Source organism: Accipiter gentilis, chromosome 5 (genome assembly GCF_929443795.1).
Source record: "Accipiter gentilis chromosome 5, bAccGen1.1, whole genome shotgun sequence".
Classification (NCBI taxonomy): domain Eukaryota; kingdom Metazoa; phylum Chordata; class Aves; order Accipitriformes; family Accipitridae; genus Astur; species Astur gentilis.
Window position 1 is genome coordinate 46,892,310 of NC_064884.1, and position 27,094 is coordinate 46,919,403.

The window sequence follows — 27,094 nt, forward strand, 5'->3', positions numbered from 1 at the left end:
GGCCAGGACCCCGGCGGCGCGTGCGCGCGGCGGGAGGGTCACGCGGGCGGCGGAGCGCGCGCGGCATTGGCGGGCGCGCCGCGTGAGGTCAGTTCCGGTGGCGGCGACGCCGGTGGTGGGGCAGGCGGCAGCGCGGCCCCGCGCCAGAGCGAGACCCGGACCCGCCCGCCGCCGCCATGGCCTCGCTGCTCAAGGTGGACCCGGAGGTGAAGCTCAAGGTGCGCCCTCCGCGCGGCCCGCCCTGCCCCGCCGCCGCTGCCGCCGCCGCCTCGCCGGCCCGTCGCCGCCTCGCCGGCCCGTCGCCTCGCGGCCCCGTCGGGCTGGCCCGGCCCGGCCGGGGCCTCGGGGCGGGGCGGGCTCGGGGCCGCCCCGGGGCGCCGCCCGGCCGTTTCGTCCCGGTCGTTGGTTGCGGCGGGGGCCGCCGAGCTGCGGCCCGCCCGCCCGCGCGGTCCAACCGCCGGGCTCTGCCCCCCCCCCCGGCGCCGCCGCCCCCGCGGGCCCGGCCGCCGCGGCTCCGCAGGAGCGCCGGGAGGGCGGGTACGGGGCTGCCCCGCGGCCGTCCCCCGGGCGGCCGGCTCCCTGGCGAAGGGTGGCCGCCGGCCCCGGCGTGGGCTGGGCGTGTGCGGCCCGGTGGCTCTCCCTTCCCGTGCCGCGGCCGGCCCGGCGGGAGCCGCTCGGCTCGCCGTTCCCCGCCATCGCTCTGCGCCTTCCCTCGCTCTTCCGGATCGTCCTTCCGAGTCCGGCCCGTGCAGGCGAGGCGGACGGGCGGCTGCCGCTCGGTGTTTGTACGCTCTTCCAGTCCTCGGGCGCTTCCTGTGAGGACGGGAGCTGTTCCTGGAGAGAGCCTGTGTTCAGGCCGTAGCTGAACTCCACAGCTGCGGGGCGCAGCGCTTGGCTTGCATGGAGCCCTGCTTTTTGAGAGTGAGTCTGAACTGTTGCTTTTTTCCTTCCACAGGTTGACTCCTTCAGGGAGCGGATCACGAGCGAGGTGAGTATCCCTCTGCCGCTGGCCCAGAACATCATAGGACAGGAAAGAGGCCGTTTGGCCGTATCTTTCTGACAGACCCGATTGCAATTTGAGCCTCTCCTGGAAGCTTGGCAGCGGTCAGGGCATTAGTCACCAACTGGAGTGAAGTTACGTAGCCTCATGGCTCTCCTGACATCTTCTCACCTTGGCTTGGCATGACAGTTGGCAGCAGGCAGAACTTTTGTTCTCTCCTGTCTCCCGCCTTTGGACAGTTGATTTCCCCAGTGTTCTTGCCCGCTAGTGGGAACCTCGCGACGTTGTTTCACGTCATCGTCTGTTCTTTCTTTCTCTCTCAGGCTGAAGATCTGGTGGCAAACTTTTTCCCAAAGAAGCTGTTAGAACTCGATGGGTTCCTTAAGGTAAGGTGTATGTTGTCCTCTGTATCCTCTTTCATTTTCAAGCCACATGTTGAAAGTGATGTGGCGGGTCTCGTCCTGTGTATTTTCTTCTGTATTTCATCTTGTTACAAAGATACAAAGTAGTGGCTCAGTTGCTTGCGTGCATTTGAGTGCTGTTAGCTCTAGAAAGGGGTGCTTTCTTTTTCGGTTTTCTTTGTGTGATTGTCACATTTATCTTTCTTACGTATTTGGCAACTTCGGGCTGTCCTTCGCGATGCTGTAGTCTCACAGGGACTCCAGCATTGCAGACAGTTGATAGCTTTGATCACAGTCTGGAGCTGGCACACTGTTCTTGGGTGGAGGGAGGTCTCATCACAGGCCTATTGTTAGACTTTTTTTTCATCCATCCTTATTTTATAGTTGGATAAGAGGGAGGTCTGAATCTTTTGTCTCTTCATTGTGTTTGGTGTGACAGAATTTGTTAGTTCATAATTAAATAACAAATCTGCTTTATTTTCCAGGAGCCTATCCTGAATATTCATGATCTCACTCAGATCCATTCGGACATGAACCTCCCAGTGCCTGACCCAATTCTTCTCACGAACAGCCATGATGGACTGGACGGGGTAAGGTTACTCTCTTGGCGGTGATCCCTACTTCTGTTAATTAAAGCTGCATGGCTTGCTCTGTGCTGGAGTAGGATATTCTTATTTAATAACAGGCTATGGCTCTCCCAAAGGCTTTTAGGAGTCGGTCTCTCAGGCCTGGGAAGTCTGCTGGAGGTAATGCTGTGCTCTGCAGTCCTCCTTTGTTTTTAAAGAAGGATGCTTAGAAACCAGGAGCGTGGCAGAGGCTCTAAAGTTTTCCTTATTTCCTTTGCAACACTGTTAAAGCTTACGACTAGTTTGTGAGTAAAACATTTTGTATATTTTAGCCAAATATGAAAAAGAGGAAGCTGGAAGACCGCGAAGAGACCTTTCAGGGTAAGAGTCCCCAAGTCTCTTGTGTTGCTGCCTGCCCCCTGAACCAGTGCACCATGCCTTAGGGATATGAAGTCACATGAACCCCACTTGCCCTGTCCTGACAGCAGCCGCTGCTCGCACAGGCCTCTCCCCACAACCTCTCAGAGCCTGACCTATGGATGTTCTGTTGTGGAGGAGTCAGGTTCCAGCTCTTAGAAGCATAATTAGGACTACTCTGATAGACATAAGTAGTACTGGCTTGAGCTTGGCCTGCTGACAGAGGCAGCTGATCTCCCTGTGGCTCTGTGCTGAAAGCTCTCCTTGTCTGGAGGAAGATACCAGGCTTTGGATTAAGCTGAGGCAGAAAGAAACAGCTCATACACGTGCATCAGGAAAATCCTTTGTGCCCAGCCTCAGCAGCCTAGAGTTCTTCACCTCTCGTCTCTGCTCCGTGTTTTCTCTTTTCCTTCCTTCCTTTGTGGTAACTGCTGTTATCCCATGTCAAATTTCCCCTTCCCCACAGGTTAGCTATAGCCTGGCTCAGTGTCCACTGCTAGCCTTTGCGGGAGATAAGACGCTCAGGTGGACCTTCGGTCTGATCCTCTGGCGCAGCTGTTTCTACGTGTCGCTGATGCGAGGTGTTTTTCTCCTCTGCTGTTAGGTACCAAAGTGTTTGTGATGCCCAATGGGATGCTGAAGAGCAACCAGCAGTTGGTGGACATTATTGAGAAAGTGAAACCAGAAATCAGGCTGCTTATTGAGAAGTGTAATACGGTGGGTATGAGCGCTGGAGCAAGTAGAGACAGTAGGATGCTTTTGCTCCTGGAGAGGCAAAGCTGCTCTGAGTGGAAGGAGCAGGCCCTTCTGTATTCTGTAGATGAGGAAAGGCAGGATTCGTACTGCAGCATCTAGAAGTGGCTAGGAGTTAGGTGTAGGGAAATAATGTTTTTCCAAGTCCTCAAGGAGCTCTGCAGTTCACCTCCTGAAGGAGGATTATGTCTGTTATACCAGCTCCTTACTTGAGGCTTTTCTTCATCCTCCTTTTGCACAGTCACAGACCCCTGCTGCGAGCTTCTGTGGCATAGTCAGGAGAGCTTCCCATGAGAAGCTGTGCTTGTGCTGGCTTGTGTGGCATGCCAGCCATGTGGGAAACGATCTCCTCAGAAGTGTTGCATGAGCGTGAAGGACTTGCAGGAGTTTATCATGAACTGCGTGGCAAAGGCAGGGTCCTGGGGGACTTTTGGTAAAAGTTTTGAGAGAGGTCTCTGTGGAGATGTTGGCATTGATCAGTGTTGTGATTGCTCCACCACAGGTCAAAATGTGGGTGCAGCTTCTCATCCCCAGGATAGAAGATGGAAACAACTTTGGTGTTTCTATTCAGGTAAGGCACCACTGGCTCTGTGCCCTGCTGTAGGAGAGAGCTGTGCTTCAGGGACATGGATCTCTTGGGTTCCTCTGAATCTTTCATGTGATGGTATCCAGCAGCTGCAGTCATGGGGTTGGTTTAGGTTTTAAAACGTAAACCTGAAATTGACATGGCACTGCTGAGATGTGTTGCTTTCAGAGCCCTGAAGGCCAGCCGCAGTCTCATGAAGCTAATGGCTTCCTTGTCTTCCCTGCAGGAGGAAACAGTTGCTGAGCTTCGAACTGTGGAGAGTGAGGCAGCATCCTACCTGGACCAGATTTCTAGGTAGGTGTGCAAGAACAGACCTCTTTTTTGGAATCCCCTTGGGAAAAGTAAAGTGCTTGAGGAAAGTCCCCCAGCTTTTCTAGGGCAGCTTGGGCCCGAAAAAAAATCTTGCTGCTATTTATCTGACCTTTGATCTCTCCCTTTTCCTACCAGATATTATATCACAAGAGCAAAGTTGGTTTCCAAAATAGCTAAGTACCCTCATGTGGTAAGTAAACAGGGAAGTGGAGGTTTACATGTTACGTGCTGCTGCTTTTTGGGACTCTTTAGGCTGCTTCATTGCTGTCCTTTTTGATCTGAGGGTCCTGTGGGGGGAAAAGAGGGGATCATACAAGGATGCAGGATATGTGCATTAGAGGAGAGCAAGCTGAAGGGGGGATTCCTTTGTAAAAGGTACGATCTTCACTTGGTGTATGGGAGGCACAGCTGAGCTCAGGCCACTCAGCTATGTGTCTGCTCTCTGTAGGAGGACTACCGCCGCACAGTGACAGAGATCGATGAGAAGGAGTACATTAGTCTGCGCCTGATCATTTCAGAGCTGAGGAATCAATATGTAAGTGAAAAACTGGAGCTCGCACTGGCTCCTTGCACAGCAGTGGAGAGCCCTTTTGATTCTGCTGCTGCTCCCCCCTTTCCCTGTGAGCACGCCTAGTCCTGGCAAGAAGCCTCTTGTCCCTACTCCGGCTCTAATGAGAAGAGCCAATTGTTGCCCCTCCACCACCTCCTAGAGGTGCAGGTGTTTCCAACTGAGTGTTCACAGGAGTCTAGCACAAAATATTTCTTCTACCTCTGTGGGAACCTGTGATCCTAAACTCTTCATGCAGTGTAAGCCATTCCTGGGGTCTGTAAAGAAGTCTGTCTGTGGTGTTACATGCAGTGGCTTCTGTAAAGTCTGGCTGAAAGAAACCCTTAACTAGGTGCGTGACTGCATGCAGGGGTTGAGGGTAGCGCCAAGGTGAGCTGTGCTGCTGTTTTAACCAGTGCTCATTGTGAAAGCTGAACACTGGATGACTTCACCCTTCTTGTCTGAGTCCTGTTCTCCCTTTTTGCAGGTCACTTTGCATGACATGATCCTTAAAAACATTGAGAAGATAAAGAGGCCTCGGAGCAGCAACGCTGAGACCCTCTATTAAGTGTCAACGTTTGAACTTGAGAACTGTTCAGTCAACTAAAGACCGTCATTGCCTTGGTTTGTTACGTGACTATCGAGATGGGAAACTGGCTGGAAATAGTATCGCATTCTTAGTTAAACTCTAAAGAAATTCTCACTTAGTTTTGTGATTGGTTTTGTTCAGGTCTCAGGAGCTCTCCCTCCCTCTAGTAACTGGTAACGAGAAGGCTGTGCTGCTTTGGGGTGCCCTAGAGGCTACTGCAGAGTGAGAGCACCAGCCAGGCAGGAACATTCCTTCATGCCTTTCTTCCTACCTGAGTAGGAACCACATTAGAGACCAAGCCCTTGTCCTGACCCATCTCTTGGCTGGAGGCTTCGCTGGGGTCTCTGGGAATGGGGCAGACAGTCTTCAGCACGAGAGCAAGCCCAGGTGGTGGTGCAGTGGCAGAGAAGCTCCCTCTCCACTGCTGGCTGTAGCTGGGCCCCTCTGCTGCCGGTGCTCTGCACCGATCCATTGCAAAGACAGGGGAACCTGCCCCTTCTGGGCTGGTGGCAGCAGCCACGCTCCAATGCTGCTGAGCGGTCTGTACTCCTTTTCTGGCTCTCTTCTGACTCAGCAGAGCCTGCCCCATCTGTCTCTGCCTTGTCAGTTGTGGCTAGATCAGTACAGAGCGTGAGGTGGTGCTTGAAAACTAGGGCTGGTTGCTGTCCTGGCTGGTCATGAGCTCAGGTGACTTGTGCTCCTGTTTGCGATTTGACTAGAGCCACTTTCTTGGCTACCACCAATGTTACTTCACATATGTCCTAGTGCCCCTTCAGCATGAGATGCTTTTGCCCAGGCTGAGAGAAGGGAGGGGCCGGAGGTCCGATACTAAAGTCCTGATAGTTTCCGCACATGGTCAGACTGAGACCTGCTGTCTCCTGGCAGTGCTCCCTGCTGCCCGGGCAGAGCAGGCAAGCTGCGACAGCTGGGGCTTGGGGGTGAGGATGGCCGATACCTACCTGGTACCGTGGCAGACCTTGTAGTCTTTCCCCTGCAAAGGGCACGCTTGTGTGCCCGTTGACTCCCCTAAGCTGCCGGAACATTTCATGGTCCATTACAAACCCCTTTGGAAATGACTGGTTGTGTTGCGTCAGTTTTTGTGTGTGGCAAGTGGGCCCATAACGCTGCAGGCTCCAGAATTTTCTTATTTATAGTATTTCTACTTAAGTCCCCTATTCAGGGAACGTTAAATCATTTGTTTCAGGAACCTCGCTGTTTCCTGGGTCTCGCTGTTACACCTGTATATTCTTATTGTGCAGTAGCCTTAATAGTTGTGTTAACCTCATTGTAACAACAGTGACAAATGGAATGAACTTTCTCCCCTTCTTTTTTTACTTTGTTTTTGTTTATTCTGCTTCCACATCTAAGAGCCATGTTGTCTCTTGCTGGTTTCCCAGGGATTTGCCCAGAGTGTGGAGGGCTGCTGGCCCTTGCTATAGACTCTTCTGTTGTTGTTTGTAGTAAGTCAACTCTTAGTCTTCCCGCTAATAAATATTCAGTAACAAACCAACTGCGTTCTAGCTGCTGTCTGGGAGCAGCACTTCCCCTTGTGTTTCTTTGTATTGATTCCTTTTAATTTGTTCGGCTCTCTTTGCCAGATGAAAGTATGTAAACTTTTACCATGTCAAGAAATTAAAATAAGGTACTTGGAATTCTTTTAAGGTAGCCCCTTGTGTGTGATACTGAGCTCTTAGGCTGTGCAGTTTTAATGTCTGTTCTGGTCCTGCCTTTCTCGCATCCAGTTGCTCCTTCCCTGCGTTCTCCTCATTCCTCTCTTTGACTGTGTTGTAAACTGCTGTGCACTGCTTTGTCGGTTGTTTCTGTTCCTTTAGCATGCCTTACATTGGGCCCACGGTCTTGGGTCTGATGTGATCCATCCCATCTCAACCCAGCGTATGGGACTCAGGACATCTCAGTTAAAACAGGTGCAAGAGATTTGCATGGTGTTTCTCGAAGGGTCTGCAGCCTGCTCCATGGCTGCTCCTGCACCTCTGCCAAGCAGGTGCCTGCAGTGCTGTCCTGGGACAGATGCCTGGAGGCCACACCTGGTGCGTGTGTTCAGCGCGTGTTCCGCTACGCTCTTGGTACCAAAGGAAAACGCCGGCCGCCCTGCAGTCCCCCAGCCAACGAGTCCTCTGCTCTCCCCAGGGGATCATCCTCGGTTTTGTTGTGCTTTCCCCTGTGTCCACTGCACCGCAGCCCGGGGTGCAGAGGCCTCCCCAGTGGCACTCCTGTTCCCTAAGCGTCCTGCCCCGGAGCCACCCCTCCCAGGCAGGGTGCCGCTAGGTGGGGCCGGTGCCTGGCCCCGGAGCAGCTGCCATAGGCCAGGGCTCCTGGCTGGCATGTCCAGCCTCGAAATCTTCAGCTGCTGAGTAGCAGGAGCAGCCGCTTGCAGACAGACAGTTCCTGCCTCCCGCAGGGCCGTCTGCCCCACAGTGCTGCCTGCTGTGTGGGAAAGTCCTGCAGGTGCCCCAGCTGCTCCGGGCAAGGTGGGAGTCGAGCTGGAAATGGGTCACTGGGGGCCGAGGCGGCTGGAGCCAGAGCTCAAAGGAAGGGCTGTTGCTGGCAGGGCTCGATGTGGTGCAGCACGAGGGGTTCCTCTTCACTGCAGCCTGATGAAACTGAACTCCCCGGAGGCTTGCGCCAGCGGTCCTGCAGAAGGACGGAGCATCCAGGACAGTTGTGTCGGCGGGTGTTGGCAGGGAGCGTGGTTCATCTGCAGGAGCCAGGGGAGGGTTTATTGTCCGTGATCTTCACCCCTCAGTCTCAGTGCAATGGTTTCTGCTTTGCTCTCTGGGAGAAGTGGCAGTGTGCTGCCATGGCTCTAATTTACAGGTTCTTGAGACATCCCAGCTTATATGCAGTGACTGTTAAAACCTTGAGAGGAGAATAAAGGCACAGCAGTTGTGTGCAGACGCAAACGCTGCCAGAAACGCAGCTGGCGTGGGTAAGGGTCAAGCAATTTCCACTGTTCTGTTTTACACAAGCTGACCCTATGAGATGAGAGAATGGGAGTGGGAGTTTTCCAGAGTCTGAGGTCTGGCTTGGGCTATGCTTAAGACTCGCCTGTGTCAGGATTGTTGGCAAGGGGGTTTCTGTACCGTACTCTTTACCCAGCTGTCTGGCAGTCACTGACTCCAAGTTTCCTTGAGCCAAAAGCTGTCTGTCTCTGGTTTTGGTTTCTATAAATTTCAGAGGCTATTTTTTGCCACCTCTACCTTTCTGTCCGAGCAAAAAACAGCAAACTCCTCTCTTCCTTGCTTTGTTTGGGAGACATGGGCAATTTAGCAAATATAAGATGTGCTGGTGGGCAGTACCTAAAAGCAACTGTGTAGCCAAAATAAACATTGGTAGGATGCGAATTCTCCATGTTAGGTGTGGGGCAGGGTGATGGGCTAATCAGACTGGGGAGCTGAGTTGTGGGAAGAGGTATGTGCACTAAACAGGTCATAAACAAGTTACGCTGCTGTTAGTGAGACATGTAATTTTTTAAATTCTAGGTTAGCTTTAAGCTGCTGCAGGCTTCTTTTGGAGAAGGTACACAAGCAGTTCAGTGGTATGTGTGGCCCTTAAAGATCCCCAATTGCTTCTCATCAGTAAGGTATTGACACAGGTTTCCTGGCTCTGCGGGCTCAGTTAATTACTCTGCTTCCTGAAATTTCTACTGCAAGATGGAGATGGATTTAGGGCTGTTCTGTTTATTCTGAAACAGAGCTCCTAGAAAGTGCAGGCCGATTCTTGCATTGCTTGTCATAGGCTTTAAAAGTCCTCAGCTTGAAAAGTACAGCAGAAATGAGCAGTATTAAATAACGTGGTATTAGACGTAGCATCCATGGCGCATATCCTGTAGTGGGGCAAAGGCAGCGCGCAAAGCTTTGTTTGCGTCATCCGTATCCTGCAGACCTGGGGTGTGGGCTGTGGGTTGGTTTGTCGTGGGGATGTCATTACAGGTTAGGGTTTCTCTTTTTTTTGAAACACCCGATGTGCCCAGAACTAAGAGTGTTCCCACACTTTATTTTCAGACATCTCCCAGGCAAAGCTGCAGGGTTGAGTTGTGATTTGTGGGGCAGCAAGGCCTGTGGAGTTTATCCAGTTCTCTTAAACTGCTGCTGTGCTGCTTAGAAAATGACCGTCTGTAATTGCAGCCTGTGCCTTGACTTTTAGGGAATTGGGATGCAAAACCAAAAAGCAAAGTCAAAACTGAACTATCTGCTCTTTTTGTACTTTTTTAAGGAAACGTCAATGTGAGCATTTTGCATACAGCCTCGCAGGGTCGTGCAGTAGTCTCGGCTCAGCTGTGTAGGTGCGTGGTGCAGCAGAACACTTGTTAAATTCCTGGGAGGCAGGAGGTATGTCCTGGCTCTGCTCTAAATCTTAATTGGGGTAACAGTGCTTCCTCTCGGCACTGAGTGAAATGGATGGCATGTTCTAGGCTTACACCAAGGGAATTTTTCAAGCCTAAACCCAGGTAATCCTCGAAGCCTTGTTGACTTCATGGATTGAAAGACTGACTTGGAAGTTGGCGTTTCTTTGCTTAATTTGGGGCTACTCAGGGGCATCTGATTCTGCCCCTGGAGGCCAATTGAAAGTCGATGAGAGCAGGGTACCCCTGAAACCTGTAGCTGTTTCATCCCCTGTAGCTAAGGCTCTCCTCTCATCTGTCCTGTCTCTCCCCTTTGTGTCTGTGCCACAGAGTGAGCCCCTCTTCTGGCACAGTGGCCACGTGAATTGACTGCTGTGGCTCTGCAGGCTTTGCTGGCGCAACGGCCAGTGAGGCAGAGATGACGCGTGCTGGCACAGAGTGGACGTGCGTGTCCCTGGCCTGCACAGCTGCAGCCTGGGCTAAAGAAGGCCAAGGCTGCCAGTGGTGGTGAGGATAATGGAGCGAGTCCTATGGCAACGTGGCCTTCTGCTTACCAGTGTGGTGTCTGGTAAGCATGGCCAGAGGACTGCAGAGGGACTGAGTCCAGGGCAAGAGCTGCTGCTGGAAGAACTGGAGGCAGGGCTGAGGCTGAGGGGGGCCATCTCGCACCAGGAAACTCTGACGGGAGGAGGAAGAGAAGGCCAGGGTGAGGTGAGGTGAGGCTGGCAGCAGGAGTGGAAATGTTGGGTTGAATCTCCAGCCCTGGTTCTCTTGGATGCCTTGTGCTTCTCAGCACCAGCTCAGGGACAGGCAGGGATAAAGTATCTAAAGTGGTACCTCTTGTCTACCCCAAGCATCTGCTGCTTGGCAGGATGGAACCCCGAGTCCTGGTGTCTGGCCGCCTCATCCTGCCAAGGCCTTTCAACAGTGCTGTGAGACCAGCAGAGAGACCTTCGGTGGGGGTGGCAGAGGACAGTTATCTCCACCTTTGGTAGAAATCCTGGAGGTGGCTGCTCAGCCTGGGCAGTGGTAGCCTGGCAGCACAGTGATAGCAGGCACTGCCATCAGCTGCCTGCTTGGATGACGCAGGTTGGGGGTGGTTTTGTCCTTGAGGGAACTTCTCAGAAACTGCACCTCAGTTTATCTTTGAACTGGAGGCAGAGACAAAAGCTGTGTGATCTTGTATCAGTGGAATGCTGGGGGATTAATTAGTTCATAGCTGTTCAGAGGTGCAAACTAAGAGCTAGTTGTTCACAGCACATTGGGGCCTGAATCTCATCCTGAACTACATCTCTTCATGCCCGCCAAAGTTTTTCTACTACTACACAGATGGATGTGTTTTCAGCAAAGGCTTCCACGTGGAAGATTTAAAAAAATAAAATAAAAAGTAACTCCAAGCTTGGAATCATGCTGCCAGGGAGAATGTTTACAAGGAAGCAGCCTGATAAACAAGGAAATTTGGTGAGTTGCAAAGAGGTGAAATTCTACAGTGTGGCAACAATTCCCAGCTTGTCAGAGCCTCACAGTGGTCCCAGCCACCTCAGGCTGGCTACAGGATCTTCGTTTTTACAGGCAGCCTCAGGAAGCTAGCTTGGACTGAAAAAGTAACAGAATTACGTGAAACTTGTCTGAGTCACTGACCCTGCATCTCCGCTAGTTCTTTCAGGGCACTGCTCGTGGCAGAGGACAGAGGAGGCTGCAGCTGAGAGAGGAGATCTGCCCTTTCTGGTCACCACGAATTTCAGATCTCCTCCCCTAGCCTCTCCCAGTCTTTTGTACTTTCCGTGCTAATCCATCCAGTGCAGCGTAAACTGACAGAGGCAGCAGCTAGAAACCCTGCTCTGAAAGCTGCTGTGAATGCCTCAGGACCAGCAGCAGGCATGCACATGAAAACCCTGCTCATCCTCCTTGTTCTGGCTTTAGCCACGATATTTGCCTTAGTCTGTGTGTTGCTGACAAGAGGAAGGGCCCCCAGCACCTGCCAGTACCAGCCCCTGGAGCAGGAGGACACCGGTGATGGCCAAAGCCTGGTCTTTGCCGATCTGACGCCCGAAGAGATGGTGCAAGTGGTGCGGTACCTGCAGGGAAGCCTTGGGGTGCAGCTGGTTGATGCTTCGCGTGCAAAACCCTCCGACAACTGCATCGCCTCCGTCGACCTGCAGGTCCCTGCCAAGGCGGAGGTGCTGCGGTTCCTGGATGGTGGAGGGGCTCGCCCCCCGCGAGAGGCGCTGGCTGTGCTGTACTTTGGGAACCAGCCAGACCCCAACATCACCGAGTACGTGGTGGGTCCGCTGCCGATGCCGGCATATCACCGGGATGTCACGGTACAGAAGTATGGGGGGAAGGTACCGTATCACCGCAGACCAACACTGGCTGTTGAATACAAACAGATTGCAGGGTTTTTAAAAAGCCAAGTGTTCTCTACAGCTCCATCTTTCATGCGTCAAGTAATGGAGTATGATGGAGCCAGTCTAGCAGCCCTGACAGCTGCTCCTCGTGGATTCCAGTCTGGAGATCGGATCACCTGGTTTGTTTTATTTCAGAATGTGAGCGGGTTCTTTGTGCACCCAGTGGGGCTGGAGGTGCTGGTGGACCACAGCAGCCTGGACATCTCCCAGTGGGCAGTGAGCAGGGTCTTCTACAATGGGCAGTACTACAGAGACATGGTTCAGCTGGAGAGCGCCTACGTGCAGGGTCGCATCAGCGTGCAGAAGGTGAGGAAAGCGCCGCGGGATGGGGACTTCTCGTCCATGAAGCCCCGAGCACCTTCGGCTGCGCTGTTCCCTTTGCAGTACGAGCCCCAGGGTCCCCGCTACAGCGTCAGGAACAACCACGTCCTCTTCCAGGCCTGGAGCTTTGCCTTTGGGATGAGTGTGAACACAGGCCTGCGCCTGTTTGATGTCCGACACAAGGGGGAGAGGGTTGCCTATGAAATCAGCGTCCAAGAGGCGTTGTCGGTGTACGGCTCCAACTGCCCTGGAGGGATGTCAACGAGGTACATGGATGGGAGCTTTGGCATTGGGCGCTACACCTCCCCCTTGGTGCGAGGGGTTGACTGCCCCTATTTGGCAACATACCTGGATGTGCACTACCTTGCTCATTCCCAGGTCTCTAGAATTAGTAAAAGTGCCCTCTGCATCTTTGAGCAGAACCTGGGCTCCCCTCTGAGGCGCCACTACTCCAACTTGCAGTCGCTCTACTACGGGGGGCTGGTCAACTCTGCTCTGGTCGTTCGGTCCATTGCGACCGTTGGCAACTACGACTACGTGTGGGACTTCATCTTCTACCAGAATGGGGCCATCGAAGGCAAGGTCCAGGCCACGGGGTACGCGAGCTCGTCCTTTCTCCATGGGGACGGTCTGAGATACGGCAATAGGGTTTGGGAGCACACGCTGGGTACGATACACACCCATTCCATCAACTATAAAGTGGACTTGGATGTGGGAGGTAGGTCTGGGTCTTTGTTTAATGTTTGCTATTATACTGGTAAACCCCAGAGCTTTGGGGGAATTCTTCCTTATCTGTAGAGTCCCTAATAACCGACATCAGAACTCTGCTTTTTCACTCTCCTAACCTCTTCTTTCATTGCAAAATTATTTTTCTGTGTACAAGATAGTCTGTCAAGGTCATGGAGTTGAAGGCAGTGGGAATTGTCTGGGAGCTCTGTGTTCAGGCCAGGGAAATTATGAAAGGTAGCAGCTGAAAAATGTTTGTGTTTCCTTGAGGCCTCATGTCTGGCATGGTGCATGTTGCCATAGGCATGGCCAGGCAGACGGGGAGACACAGCCCTGTCTGCAGGACTGAAGGTCTGAGCCTGCTGTTGCTGCACCTGATGCCGGTCCTGGCGCTTCTTGTAACTTGGAAAAGTCCTTTTTGTATCTTGACTGCCCAGCGTAAAGCAGGGCAGCTGGACTGGTGCTCTGCAGGGCTGAGTTTGTGCAGCTTTATCCCTGCTTCTCTTTTGAGGAAACACTTGGAAGCTGGATCCTGTGTCTCGGGCTGCAAAGCCACTGCAGTGAGCCAGTGAATTCCCCTGCTCCTGCACAGAGTCACGGTTTTTGGCGGCGGTTCCCTGTGGAGGGTTATTTGAGTCCAGGAGCAGCCTCTTGCTGCACCGTCTGGCGGGCTGAGCCGTGAAGTGCTGGCATCCACCCTGGGAGGCGCAGGGATGCTCAGCCTGAAAGGACAGCTTTGCTTCCCCTTAAAGGCCGTTCCAGTAACTGCAGTCCCAGAAGGTGCAAGGGCAATGGTGGTGCTGTGGCCACAGGCTGGCAGCATTAGGTGTCTGTTATTGAAACCTGCTCCCGTAAAAGGTAGGGGAAAAAAATGTTTCACACCTGCACAGGACCAAACAGATTGCTGGTGGGCAGTGGACTGCACCTGTACCAGCCCGAGGAGAAATAAATGCAGCTCCAGGAACCCGTGCTGTCTTCCTGGATTGCGGGGAGTAATCGGAGAACTACGTATGTCAAGCTGCAGCTGACTCCAGTGCAAGCACTCAGTCCTGGCATGTGTCCTCTCTTGTACCTGCCTGTGATGCAGCAGAGGTTTGTGTGGCCTTGAAAGGTGGTGCTGCTGTCATTACAGTCGAAAACAGGACTGATACTGGTTCCCTTCCTAGAAGCAAGGCTCAGAAACGTGCTAAAATACAGTTCCTGCATGGTGGTGGCAAGGTCCTTTTCTGTGACTGCTGTGCCCCTCAGTTCCCTGCTCTTGTTTACAGACTGTGAGCCCTGGCTGCTGCAAAATGCTCTTGAGAAGAGTTGTGTAAAATCCCAGACTTGTTCCCCTTAGTGAGGGAGGGGAGCTCTGTCCCAAGCAGCAGGGCTCGGGGCCGTGCCGGGTGCTCGAGAGGCGCCCTGCAGGATCCCCACCTTCCGAGCGCAGGGAAGGCAAAACTGCAGCACAGCAAAAATGGGTCATCTCCCACACAGGTTTCTTGGATCCTGATCTGAGGCTGGTGGGCGACCTGCAGGGAAAAAAGGCAATTGTTCCCTGGCTGGAAGTGAGAATGAAAACATAAGTTCCTAAATTAACATGATCGCAAGAGCGATAAATTGATCCAGTGCTGTAGTGGTTTCAGCCCCTGCCTAGCCCCTCTGCCTGCACTGCGAACCATCTCTACCAGAATGGTGTGAAGTGGACCACAACCTCAGGAAAGCCATCCTTGGCTGTTGGTGGTGTATCGCTGCTGCCTCACAAGGGGCTGGGTGCAGTGGGGCCAGCCTTGCAGAAGCTGGTGGCCCTGCAGGAGCAGCTGCCTCACACCACAGTGGGGTGGCCCCAGCCCCCCTGCTCACTGCCTCCGAAGAGCTGCTCGCTGCTCTTCCTGCCAGGGAAGATCTGTTGTACAGTCAGGAGTACTGAACAGCTTCCTGACAGTGACCATTTCTGTCTGTGACAGCTCTCATCCAAGGATCGCGTCTGCTGGAGTGGGGTCGGGATGCCCGAATGGGGACAGCTGTGTCCTGTTAGTCGTTCTGCAGCCTCTGCTCTTCCTGGTGCAGCCACTCCGGGTGCTGCTTGTCACTTGCAGTTGCTGCCAGGGGTTTGGAGAATGTCTGCCTGTTCTTACCAGAGAACTTCCTCCCGTCTCGGCTAGTCTGCCCACAGCTGGAGCCAGGCTGGAGCTGCCATGTCCCTTCCCTCAGGGTTGGGAGGGACTTGGAGGCAACAGATGATGGGGACAGGGAGAACTGGCATGTGGAGGTGCTGGGGAGCCGGCTGGTCTTGGGCGCTCCTGGAGTGCCAGCCTAGACCGGCCCTTCAGGGGAGCAGGGCTGGTCCCGGGGCACCAGGGTGCAGAAGGACCAGTCCAGCTGAGCCTGCCCCTGCAGCATTGCTGAACTCCACATGAGACGGGATGGGGTGTCCTGGGAGAAGCAAAGGCCCCTTGGGCAGACTGAGGCTCTTTGTGTTGTCACCCTGCAGCGGAGAAACCCATCAGTAGTTTGGGGAGTGAGTCAGGCGCAGGCTCCCCAGCTGGCTTCCTCGGTGTGTCTGGGGTGGGGAGGAAACAGGCTGAACTGGCTGGGACCTATGATCTCCTCTCGGACTCCCTTGCGAGCTCCAGGCGAGCTCCCCACCTTGCAAGCAACGCCTTTACGCCCACAGTCAGCAAATGAATTAAGAGCCTGGTCTGCAGGTGAGGGACGTATTCTAGATGCTGCAGCCAAACACTGCACGCTGTCTCTGCGCTTGGAGAGATGAACCCCAAACTTCCCTATGTTCTCCTGGTTGGGGCTGCAGTGATAATCTTCATTCTTTCCTGCATGCTGCTGAGCAGGGGGAGGCGATCACCAGGCTGCGAATCCCAGCCCCGCATTGTGGAGAAGACAGGATCCACGAGCCAGAGCCTGGTCTTTGCTGATCTGACACCCGAAGAGATGGTGCAAGTGGTGCGGTACCTGCAGGGAAACCTTGGGGTGCAGCTGGTTGATGCTTCGCGTGCAAAACCCTCCGACAACTGCATCGCCTCCGTCGACCTGCAGGTCCCCGCCAAGGCGGAGGTGCTGCGGTTCCTGGATGGTGGAGGGGCTCGCCCCCCGCGAGAGGCGCTGGCTGTGCTGTACTTTGGGAACCAGCCAGACCCCAACATCACTGAGTATGTGGTGGGTCCGCTGCCGACGCCGGCATATCACCGGGATGTCACGGTGCAGAAGTACAGGTGGAAGGTACCATACCACCGCAGACCGATGCTGGGGAGTGAGTATGAGCAGGTGGGAGCATTCTTAGAGAAGGTGGCATTTGCTGCAGCCCCAACCTTCCTGGAAGAAGTCTTTGAGTACGACAGCACCAATGTGGCATTTCAGACCACAGTTCCTCACGGGTTACGGTCTGGAGACCGTAAGTCCTGGTTCGTTGTGTTTCAGAATGTGAGCGGGTTCTTTGTGCACCCAGTGGGGCTGGAGGTGCTGGTGGACCACAGCAGCCTGGACATCTCCCAGTGGGCGGTGAGCAGGGTCTTCTACAACGGGCAGTACTACAGAGACATGGTTCAGCTGGAGAGCGCCTACGTGCAGGGTCGCATCAGCGTGCAGAAGGTGAGGAAAGCGCCGCGGGATGGGGACTTCTCGTCCATGAAGCCCCGAGCACCTTCGGCTGCGCTGTTCCCTTTGCAGTACGAGCCCCAGGGTCCCCGCTACAGCGTCAGGAACAACCACGTCCTCTTCCAGGCCTGGAGCTTTGCCTTTGGGATGAGTGTGAACACAGGCCTGCGCCTGTTTGATGTCCGACACAAGGGGGAGAGGGTTGCCTATGAAATCAGCGTCCAAGAGGCGTTGTCGGTGTACAGCTCCAACTGCCCTGGAGGGATGTCAACGAGGTACATGGATGGGAGCTTTGGCATTGGGCGCTACACCTCCCCCTTGGTGCGAGGGGTCGACTGCCCGTATTCTGCCACCTACATCGACACACACTCTCTGTCTGAGACCCTGAGGCCCAGCAAGAGAAAGGCTTCCCTCTGCATCTTTGAGCAGAACCTGGGCTCCCCTCTGAGGCGCCACTACTCCAACTTGCAGTCGTTCTACTACGGGGGGCTGGTCAACTCTGCTCTGGTCATTCGGTCCATTGCGACTGTTGGCAACCACGACTACGTGTGGGACTTCATCTTCTACCAGAATGGGGCCATCGAAGGCAAGGTCCAGGCCACGGGGTACGCGAGCTCGTCCTTTCTCCATGGGGACGGTCTGAGATACGGCAATAGGGTTTGGGAGCACACGCTGGGTACGATACGCACCCATTCCATCAACTATAAAGTGGACTTGGATGTGGGAGGTAGGTCTGGTTCTTGTCACTCCTTTGTGCCCTCCCTGAGTACTTCTAGACTCCCAAAACTTGGTGGTTTTTTGTCCTTATACAGATTTTTCTTTTCCCATGTGGGGTAGGATGGTGTGCTCACACAGAGCTGCCTCCTTTCTGTTTTTAGAGCAGTGAAAAGCTGTTGTGATACAGGTATAGGTTCCCCCTCTGTCCCATGCAGTTACCCCTGAGCGCCATGCAGAGCTGTGGCTTCCTGGGCTGGGTAATGCCAATTCTGCCGTGTGCCCAGTCCCTGGCCCTAATGGGAAGGGGTCCTTCCCCTCCTGCCTGTGCAGGCAGACCCAGCCCTGCCCTTGCCCCACCGGCCTTGATGCCTCTGGGGCTCTGCAGAAGTTGGGATTTTTCCCTCTGGCCCCCTTCCCCTGTCCTGAGCCCCAAATGATAGAGTCGATCAGGCTGGTTTGTTGGGATGTGGTTTCCAGCTTGCGTTCCTACTTCCTACAGCTTTGTCGAGCTGTTCCCACTGCTCGTGAGTGGGACAGGCAGCTGCCCTCTCTATGGGACTGTGGGCACAGCAGGCAGCTGCTGGGCAGGCAGCCAGCTCTGAGCTTATGGCTGTGCTGCATTTTGCTGGGGGTACAAGGGATCCTTAGCTCACAGCAGCAACTGGATCATTGGCTGCAGTTTTCTTAGTCTTCCCCTACCATTTATGCCACAAATCTCTCCTTGCACTCCTGCTGAAATTGTGTCTGCTGTTTGCTTCTGCCATCTATTGAAAATTTTCCCATTTCCTTTTAATTGGGAGACAGAAATTTAAAGGCTGTCCATGTGGTTTTAGGATGAGTTTTGAGTGCTAAGGTAAAAGTGGGGGATTGCAAAACAGCAGGAACAGGAAAAAGGCAGATGAAATCAGACTCACTGCTATTACTGGAAGGGGAGGTGTGGGGTTAGAAGTTTTGTTCACAGGAGAAAAGGGAAGAAAATGAGCACAGTGGCTTTTGTTGGGCATGGCTCCTCTTCCATGGGGCTCTGGCTCTGGTGCTGACCTTGATGGTAGCCCCAGGGCTCAGGCCCAAGATGCTGCTCAAACCTTCCAGCATGGCCAGAGCTTCAGATCTGAAATGGCCTTTACACAATCTGGAAACTTGCATGGGACTGAGGGCAGTGGAGCCCAGGAGGATGTTACGGCAAGCGCTCTGGCCGGGACAGGCAGTGGGTGATAAGCACTGGCCCCTCTGCCAGAGCTGTGCTGGTGCTGGCCATCGAGCGCTCTCGGCCAGCTCTTTGCCATCTTGTCCCTGGATTTATTTGCTCTTGTGCCCCTCCTGTTGCTCTGAGCCTCTGGCTCATGACTCCTCTTTGTGGAAAGACCTGAACTGTGCAGTACTGCTCCAGTTCTGTGATGTGCAAATGTGCTCAGAGCCAGGGCTCTTCCTAGTGCTTTCCAGCTCGAAGGATGCATGCTGATGAGCAGAAACACAGTGCCTGGGCCATCAGGCGCTTGAGTTAATTAGACTGTGCTTGCACTGGGATGCAAACCTGTTCTTCTGCACTGGGATGAGGCTCCCCTCCTGTCCCTTGCAGAGGGACAGAGTCCACATGGATAGTGATGGTGTCTGCCACAGTATGGTGTTGCCTGGGTCAGACAATCGTACAGTCATACAGCCATAGATAAACATACACAATGTGCAGTCACGGTGCAGTGGAGCTGCAGAGCGGTAACTGCTCTCATGGGCAGGAGCCAGTGCTCTGAGCCTGGAGTGCAGGAAGAGAGGATGGGGAGAGTAAGCTCTGGCTGCACTGATGTCTGGGGGGAACAGGGGACTGCAGGGACACTCCTCATTGACCTTGCTTTTGCTTCACAGGGGTGAAAAACTCCCTGGTGGCCCACGACATGGCATTTGAGATGGTGCGGGCTCCCTGGAGCCCGGAGCAGCAGATAGAGCGGCCACGACTCACCAAGAAAGTCCTGGACACAGAGGACCAGGCTGCCTTCCGGCTCCAGTCAAAGATGCCCAGATACATCTACTTCGCGGCCAACAGCAAAAACAAGTGGGGCCACCAGCGTGGTTACAGGATCCAGATCACCAGTTTTGCGGGGGACCATGTCCCCGAAGCCAGCTCCATGGAGAGGGCCATCAGCTGGGCAAGGTCAGGCTGCTCTGGCTGAGATGGCACGTTCTCAGAGACACCCCCAGCCCTGCCGGCTGGAGACGCATCACATGGATGTTCCTTGATGGGGAGACACAGGGCAAACACCCTCCTGGGCTGGGGTTAATATGTAGGAGCAAGCTTGTGCTCTGCAGACTCTCTGGGGAGCTGGTTTTTAGTTCTGCCCTGCCCCAGGGGGCCTCTCCCATCTCGTTTTTTGTCCTCAGGTACCAGCTGGCTGTCACCCGGCGGAAGGAGGAGGAGCCCACCAGCACCAGCATCTACAACCAGAACGACCCCTGGACGCCCACCGTCGCCTTTGCTGACTTCATCAACAACGAGACCATCACCAACGAGGTGGGCTGGGCTCCCCTGGGCTGGAGCTGTAATACCCAGCCCCAGGCTGAGCAGGAGCCCTACGGCTGCCCCAGGGGCCGAGTGACCCCAGTTTCCCTCACAGGACAGCGGGCTCAGCTGGGAGAGCAGCAGCCCCGGGGAATGAGGAAAGTGGGTTTGAGTATACCCTTTTCTGTGTATCTGCTTGGTGCTTTGGTCAGAGTGCAGAGCAGGAGCTCATTTCTCCCTGTGGAGAAATGCTGGCAAAACGTCAGGAAAATCTCTGCGAGGCCAGAGCTTGGCTGCGGGGGTCAGGGCAAGGGCCCTTCCGCTGGGTGGACGTCTGTGGCTGGGGCTACAGGCAGGTCTTCAGGGAAGGGAGGGGATCTTTCCCAGGAGCAGGGAGCTTGGCGTGTGGGAATGTGGCTGGGCTGGTGCCTGTGGAGGTCCCCTCCTGCTCTCCTGTAACTTCCCATGGCCCCTGTGCAGATTTCGGTCGCTGCCACTGCAGGCTTCTGAAATAACCACAGTCTTGTGGCTCTTCCCTGCCTAGGACCTGGTTGCCTGGATAACCACTGGTTTCCTTCACATCCCGCACTCCGAGGATATTCCCAACACTGTGACGGTGGGAAACTCAGTTGGCTTTCTCCTGAGACCCTACAACTACTATGACTTGGACCCCTCCATATACTCACATGATGGCGTGTTTTTCACCAGCGAGCAAGACTTCACGGCATGTGAAATCAACCCTATTGCATGCCTGCCCAAAACTGCCTCTTGTTTGCCAAACTTCCCCCCATTCACCTTTGATGGTTTCCAAAATATAAGCAGGCTTTAATGCTACAGGACGGTGTTAGGAGACACAGTCAGAGACACCAGGTTGACTGTTCTGTCTCAGATTTTCAGTTTTTTAGTGAAGTTGTCTCAATTTCCCATTTTGCAATGGCTTCACTTTTTATCATTGCTTTTTAAAATAGTGCTCTTTAAAAGGGAAGCATAATCTTCCTGGCATGATGCCAGATGGGAATCTACATTATCTCTGTTAATTGCTGAATTTGAGTGTTGCAGGAGGAAAGTGAGGAGAAAATCCTGTTCCTCTGCTGTAGAAGCAAGCGCTGTGTAGTGTTTATCTCAGGTTAAAAAAATGAAAATGGTTCTCTGGTCCAGTGCGCTCTCGAGTGTCTCGTTCTTACAACATACAGCAACATCTGCTGGGGGCATGATGCTGGGTCTCTGCTGTGATTCCTGCATCCACAAACCAGCCCAGCAGCAAGGCTCTGGGCACCTGTCCACGCCCAGGGATGGTCCAGCTGGAGGGCAGGAGGGATGGACTGGGGAGTCCCAGGGCTCTGCGAGGAGGACCGAGGCAGGCGCTGGCACCAAGCTCTGCAGGTGCTCAGGGTGAGGCTGGGGACAGAGCCAGGAGCCGCTTGGGCTGCAGCTCTTGGGCACTTGCCGCTTGGGTGCGGATGAGGGGAGCGGAGGGGATTATTGCAGGGATGGGTCTCGCCACCCCTGTGCCAGCACCATCCCCACAGGGGTGTCTGTGGAAATCAGCTGAACCTCAGCCCCGCAGGCAGCACGTGGGCCAGTTCAGCCCCTCGCAGCCCGATGGTGGCCAGGTTCACATGAGAGCCCTCCACCGGGCTTGGGGCAGGGTGCGGGAGCCACGCTGCTGCTGGTGGTGCTGCATGGCCAGTGCCACTGCCCATTTGCCAGGATGCTGGGTGGGCTCTGGAGCCCTTGTCCCCCTCCTCACAGCCCTGTCTATGCTAGGACATAGCCCTTGGGGGGGTGACAAGCAGCTGTCCTCTCCCTCCCTCCTGGCTGTGGGACTGGTGCCTTCCCACACATGAGGTGTGGAGGCATTGGCAGCAGCTTGCGATGCTTTGATGTCTCTGCACAAGCTGTCGACGCATTGCTGATGATGGCAGAGCTGTGGCATGTGGGGCCGTGGTGCTGTGCTTGGTGCTGCTCCACGTGGAGAAGCGTCGTCCTTGTGGTGTCTGCTGCCTGCCCAGCTTTTTTCCTCTGTGGGGTTAAGAGAAGAAGGTGCAGGGAGATGCATTTATTTCCTCCAAGTGACCGGATCTGTCCTCTCCAAGGTCTGCAGGGTAGTATGTGGGACAAGAGGGGAAGGACAGATGCAGAAGCATTAAGTTTACTTAAAATTATGACCCACTGGGGAAGCAGAGCAAAGTTGCCTTTTATGGTTCCCAGCAAATCCTGAGCATATCTGAGAACATCCCTCTGCACCCTCCCTGCAAGCTTCTCTGGACTGTTCCCTGTTGAGAAAACGGGGGGAAAAAACAAACCCAACCAAACCCAGCCCCTTCTGTCAGTGAGTCACTGGGAGGATTCTGCAGCTGGAAACCCAGCCTGCCAGACTGTGGGAACTCTCAGTGGCTCAGCAGACATGAACGTGAAAACTGCGCTCATCCTCCTCGTTCTGGCTTTAGCCACGATATTTGCCTTAGTCTGTGTGTTGCTGACAAGAGGAAGGGCCCCCAGCACCTGCCAGTACCAGCCCCTGGAGCAGGAGGACACCGGTGATGGCCAAAGCCTGGTCTTTGCCGATCTGACGCCCGAAGAGATGGTGCAAGTGGTGCGGTACCTGCAGGGAAACCTTGGGGTGCAGCTGGTTGATGCTTCGCGTGCAAAACCCTCCGACAACTGCATCGCCTCCGTCGACCTGCAGGTCCCCGCCAAGGCGGAGGTGCTGCGGTTCCTGGATGGTGGAGGGGCTCGCCCCCCGCGAGAGGCGCTGGCTGTGCTGTACTTTGGGAACCAGCCAGACCCCAATGTCACCGAGTATGTGGTGGGTCCACTGCCGATGCCAACATATCACCGGGACGTCACAGTGCAGAAGTACAGGGGGAAGGTGCCGTACCACCGCAGACCTGTTACCGGCAAGGAGTACATGGATATCAACGCCCTCATCCAGCAGGAGCTGAGAAAGGCACCACGCTTCCTCGCCACATGCTGTGAGTCTGACGGGACCGACCTGGCTATCCTCACGACAGCCCCGCGGGGCTTCAAGTCCGGTGACCGTGCGACCTGGTTTGTCCTCTTCCACAGCGTGGCCGGCACCGGCTACTACCTCTTGCCGGTGGGGCTGGAGGTGCTGGTGGAGCACAGGGACCTCCGTGTCTCCCACTGGCAGCTGCGCCAAGTCTTCTACAATGGTCGGTACTTTGCCAGCATGGGAGTTCTAGAGGAGGCATTTGTGGCCAGCTTGCTGGAAGTCATCAGGATCCCGAAGCCCCAGGCTGAAGCAGTGCTGGGCTCGATGAGACCCCAGCGCCCACCCGGCTCCCCAGGTCCACTGCAGTATGAGCCCCAGGGTCCCCGCTACAGCATCAGGGGCAACCGTGTCACCTTCCAGGGCTGGAGCATTGCCTTTGGCATGAACCCCAACTCTGGCCCGCGACTCTTTGACATCAGGTACCGTGGGGAGAGGATTGCCTATGAGCTGAGTCTCCAGGAAGCCTTAGCCCTGTACGGCTCCAACTGCCCCGGTGGCATGTTGACCCGCTACCTTGATGGGAGCTTTGGCATCGGCAGGTTTGCCTATGAGCTTGTCCGGGGCCTCGACTGCCCCTACACAGCGACCTATGTGGACCGGCACTACCTGGCAGAGTCGGAGGCCCCCAAAACCAACCAAAATTCACTCTGCATTTTTGAGCATGACGCTGCCCTCCCTCTGCGGCGCCACTTCTCTGACTCGCAGTCCTTGTACTATGGAGGGCTGCGGAAAAACACGCTGGTCATCCGTGCCATCTCCACTCTCATCAACTACGACTACATCTGGGACTTCATGTTCCACGGCAGTGGAGCCGTGGAGGTCCGGGTTCATGCCACCGGCTACATCAGCTCCTCCTTCCTCCACGGCCAAGGCACTGACTACGGCAACAGGGTTGGGCCCCACACACTGGGGACGATGCACCTCCACCACATCCACTACAAGGTGGACCTGGATGTCGATGGTAGGTCCGGGTGCCATTGTGCATGGCTGCGGTTCACTGTGAGCTGCGGCTCTGCCTGGGGCGTGGAACTCAAGAGGGTTTTCCCTTCTGCTTCACAGGGCAGCTGAACTCCCTGGAGACCCAGGACATGGCGTACAAGATCATGAAAGAACCCTGGAGCATGCAGAACACCATTGAGCGGCTGTACCTCCGCAGGAAAAGGCTGGAGAGGGAGGATGAGGCGGCGTTCCTGCTCAACACCCCCATGCCACGCTACCTCTCCTTTGCCAGCCCCAATCCCAATAAGTGGGGACATCCGCGCAGCTACCGGATCCAGATCACCAGTTTTGCCGGGGAGCACCTGCCCACCAGCAGTCCCATGGAGAGGTCCATCAGCTGGGGCAGGTGGGTGCCAGGGCTGGAGTACACATGGCCCCCACCTGCTCTCCTCCCACCCTGCTACCGCGTCCCCGGCTGCCACTGCCTCTCAAAGGAACAGGGGCTGCTGCCTCCCAGCAAGCCTGTGACAGGCTGCAGGGAAGGGTTAAACAGCAACCATGCATATTTTTTTGGCTCTGAAAATCCCTTGAAAAGTTGCTCAATGACATTAGTTCCACAGGCAGGAATCTGACCCCAGATAAGATTAATTTAGAGCAATCACATGTGTTTTTCCCTGTGAGGGTAACCAGGCTGTAGGACAAACTCCCAAGGGAAGCACGGGCATCCCCAGTTCTTGACATCTTCACGTGAGGACAGAATGTCTTTTGGAAAATCATGGAGTCATAGAATCTTTTAGGTTGGAAAAGACCTTTAAGATCATCGAGTCCAACTGTCAACCCAACAACACCATGCCCACTAAACCATGTCCTGAAATGCTTGGGATAAACACAGAACTGGCTCACTGCCAGAGTGAAATTTAACGGCTCACGTTCTGGGGGAGGCTGTAGGAGTTAAAAGTGGCTGTGGCTGAAGTGAGCGTGCTGGGCAGCGAGCAGCAGCATCTGCGCCTGGACGTGTTTGTGTTTCCCAGCCATGCTGGAGCAGCTGCAGGCAGTGAGCAATCCCCTGTGAGCCTGAAGGCTCCAGGGCTGCTGCCTGTTACTGCCACACTGGTCCCTGCCAGCCCCTTCCCTGCCTGACCTAGGACAGGCCAGGTCCCCCAGCATGCACCAGGGATGCATCTAGCCCCAGTTTGCCAGTGCATCTCCAGGTGGCAATGCCATGGCCACCCTGCCCCGTGCCGGCACGGACGAGCCCCTCTGCTCTCTGTGCTGGCAGGTACCAGCTGGCTGTCACCCGGCGGAAGGAGGAGGAGCCCACCAGCACCAGCATCTACAACCAGAACGACCCCTGGACGCCCACCGTCGCCTTTGCTGACTTCATCAACAACGAGACCATCACCAACGAGGTGAGCCGGGCTCCCCTGGGCGGAGGGGAGCTGAATGCCGTGGGTACCACCCTGGCTCCTGCCCCAGCCAGAGGCTTCACCCATCCTGTGGCCAAACCGGGTGGCTGCCAGGCTGGAAAGGTCCTGCTCAGCCTGACAGGGTGCTTGGCTCCGCTCTTGCCCAGGACCTGGTTGCCTGGATCTCTGTGGGGTTCCTGCACGTCCCCCATGCTGAAGATGTCCCCAATACGGTGACCGTGGGGAATGGTGTTGGCTTTTTCCTGAGGCCCTACAACTACTTCGATGAGGACCCCTCGGTGGATTCGCCCGACAGCATCTATTTCAGCAGTGAGCAGGATGCCAGGGCATGCGGGGCCAACCCCCTCGCCTGCCTGCCCTCCGCCGCCGCTTGTGCCCCCCACCTGCCCTCCTTCCGCTACGGGGGCTTCCTCAACCTCAGCCTGGCACTGCCAACCGGTGGGCTCTGACGGGGACAGGGCTGCCGCTGCCCCCGTCCCCGCCGGTGCAGGCAGTCTGTGTCCGGCCATCGAGTGCGTATTTGGAGGGGCTCTGCAGCCGCACCAGGACCTGCCCTCCTCATGCCTGGGACGTCTCATGCTCAGGGTCAGGTTTTTGGAGGAGCTCAGCTCTCGTTTCAGCACCGTAATGCTGCCGAAGGCAGACTTAAAGCCTCTGAAAAACAGCCCCTAGGAGTGATTTTTGGAGTCTCCATCAGGATGCTACCCAAAGTGCTGTGGGCACCCTACAGCCGCTCTCGCTGTGGACCAGGGCTCCTGCTGCCTCCCCGAGGTAGGTCGGTGCACGCAAGGCGATGGTGCCAGCCAGGGCTGAGCACTACACAAAGCCAGAGCTCCCCTTGGAGCCATGGTCCATGCCAAGGTTTTGCCCAGGCTGGCAGGAGCGGGCAGCATGGTGGCTGCTGTGGCCTGGCTGCATCCCGGGGGCATCAGGCCATGGGGAGCCAGCAGCTCCAGCATGCCTGAAACATCCACCCCAGCCCTGTGGCCACTGCAGCTCCAGGGCTGCTGAGGCCCAGGCGATGCTGAGCTCTGGCTTCTGCAGTGGTGCCAAGCTCTGGGGACGGGGACAGGGACAGCATACTGGGCTGCACCAGGAGCCTGCAGGAGACACTGCAGGGCAGCAGAACAGACATTCCCTGGGCTGAGCTGCGCCTTGTCTGCCCTTCCCCAATAAACAGGCACTCAGGTGCTTTTTCTGACCCAGATGTTGTGTAGCTCGTGAGTGCTGCTGCGGCTCCTGCGGTTGGTGGCCAGAGCCCCCGCACTGTTGATGCTGCGGGCGCTGGTGCCCTGTAACGGACAGTCCTGGCTCAGCTCTGTGGTGCTCACGGGGGTCCAAGGGACTGGTAAAGCGCCCAGCACAGCTGCGCAAGCGTTCAGTGGCTGTGCTTTTGGACCCCTGGGGCTGGCAGGAGGCTTCTGCCGGGGGATATGGGACAAACAAGGGAGTTAATGTGTAACGGCTGTACTGAGCCGCATTAATCAGTTCTGGCCTTGGCTGCTGCCCGGCACGCTCAGCCCCCACCACCACGGGGACCCTTGCTCCCACGCCCCCAGCTGCATGTACAGCCATGGACTGCAGGATCCCGCAGTCTCTGGAGCTCATTCCCACTGTGCCAGGCTGGGCTTGGGGACACTGAGGAGCTTGGTGAGGACAGTTCGGCTCCAGCCTCACAGCCCGGCCTTGGCACGTGGCTGCAGATGCCAAGTGCTGGCCAAAATATCCCCGGGGGCATGGTGGGCATCCATCCCTTCTGACCCCTCGCCTGGGTGCTGGGTCTGCCAGTGCAGGGAAGGGATGTTGGGCTGGAGTAGGCAGCTTGGAGGCATGGCTCAGTGTGAGGCTGCAGTGGTCCCAGAGTGCCCTGGGGTGCCAGGAGGGGCCCTGCCCCAAAGGCACCTCCCAGGGCTCGGGGGGA

General features: G+C 55.5%; 2 protein-coding genes across 18 annotated transcripts; both read left to right on the forward strand.

Annotated features, from left to right (window-relative positions):
• The first annotated feature begins 75 nt into the window (after nt 1-75).
• PSME3 (proteasome activator subunit 3) lies at nt 76-5,289 on the forward strand. Its single transcript, XM_049799800.1, has 11 exons — nt 76-218; nt 956-988; nt 1,324-1,386; nt 1,887-1,991; nt 2,300-2,348; nt 2,989-3,101; nt 3,640-3,708; nt 3,950-4,017; nt 4,171-4,225; nt 4,484-4,570; nt 5,070-5,289. The coding sequence occupies exons 1-11, from the start codon at nt 177-179 to the stop codon at nt 5,148-5,150; spliced, it is 765 nt and encodes a 254-aa protein (XP_049655757.1). The 5' UTR covers nt 76-176; the 3' UTR covers nt 5,151-5,289.
• Nucleotides 5,169-26,322, forward strand: LOC126038269 (membrane primary amine oxidase-like). Of its 17 annotated transcripts, none has more exons than XM_049799798.1 (6): nt 5,169-5,206; nt 15,821-15,932; nt 22,481-23,768; nt 23,867-24,152; nt 25,026-25,155; nt 25,320-26,322. In XM_049799798.1, the coding sequence occupies exons 2-6, from the start codon at nt 15,921-15,923 to the stop codon at nt 25,620-25,622; spliced, it is 2,019 nt and encodes a 672-aa protein (XP_049655755.1). In that variant the 5' UTR covers nt 5,169-5,206; nt 15,821-15,920; the 3' UTR covers nt 25,623-26,322. The 17 variants fall into 17 exon arrangements, with proteins under 17 accessions (XP_049655755.1, XP_049655756.1, XP_049655749.1 ...); XM_049799799.1 differs by lacking the exons at nt 22,481-23,768; nt 23,867-24,152; nt 25,026-25,155; nt 25,320-26,322 and adding exons at nt 16,026-17,310; nt 19,161-19,446; nt 19,674-19,803; nt 20,336-21,142; XM_049799796.1 differs by lacking the exons at nt 5,169-5,206; nt 15,821-15,932; nt 22,481-23,768; ... (1 more) ...; nt 25,026-25,155; nt 25,320-26,322 and adding exons at nt 6,808-11,603; nt 16,026-16,577; nt 16,710-17,310; ... (1 more) ...; nt 19,674-19,803; nt 20,336-21,142.
• Nucleotides 26,323-27,094: the final 772 nt, after the last annotated feature.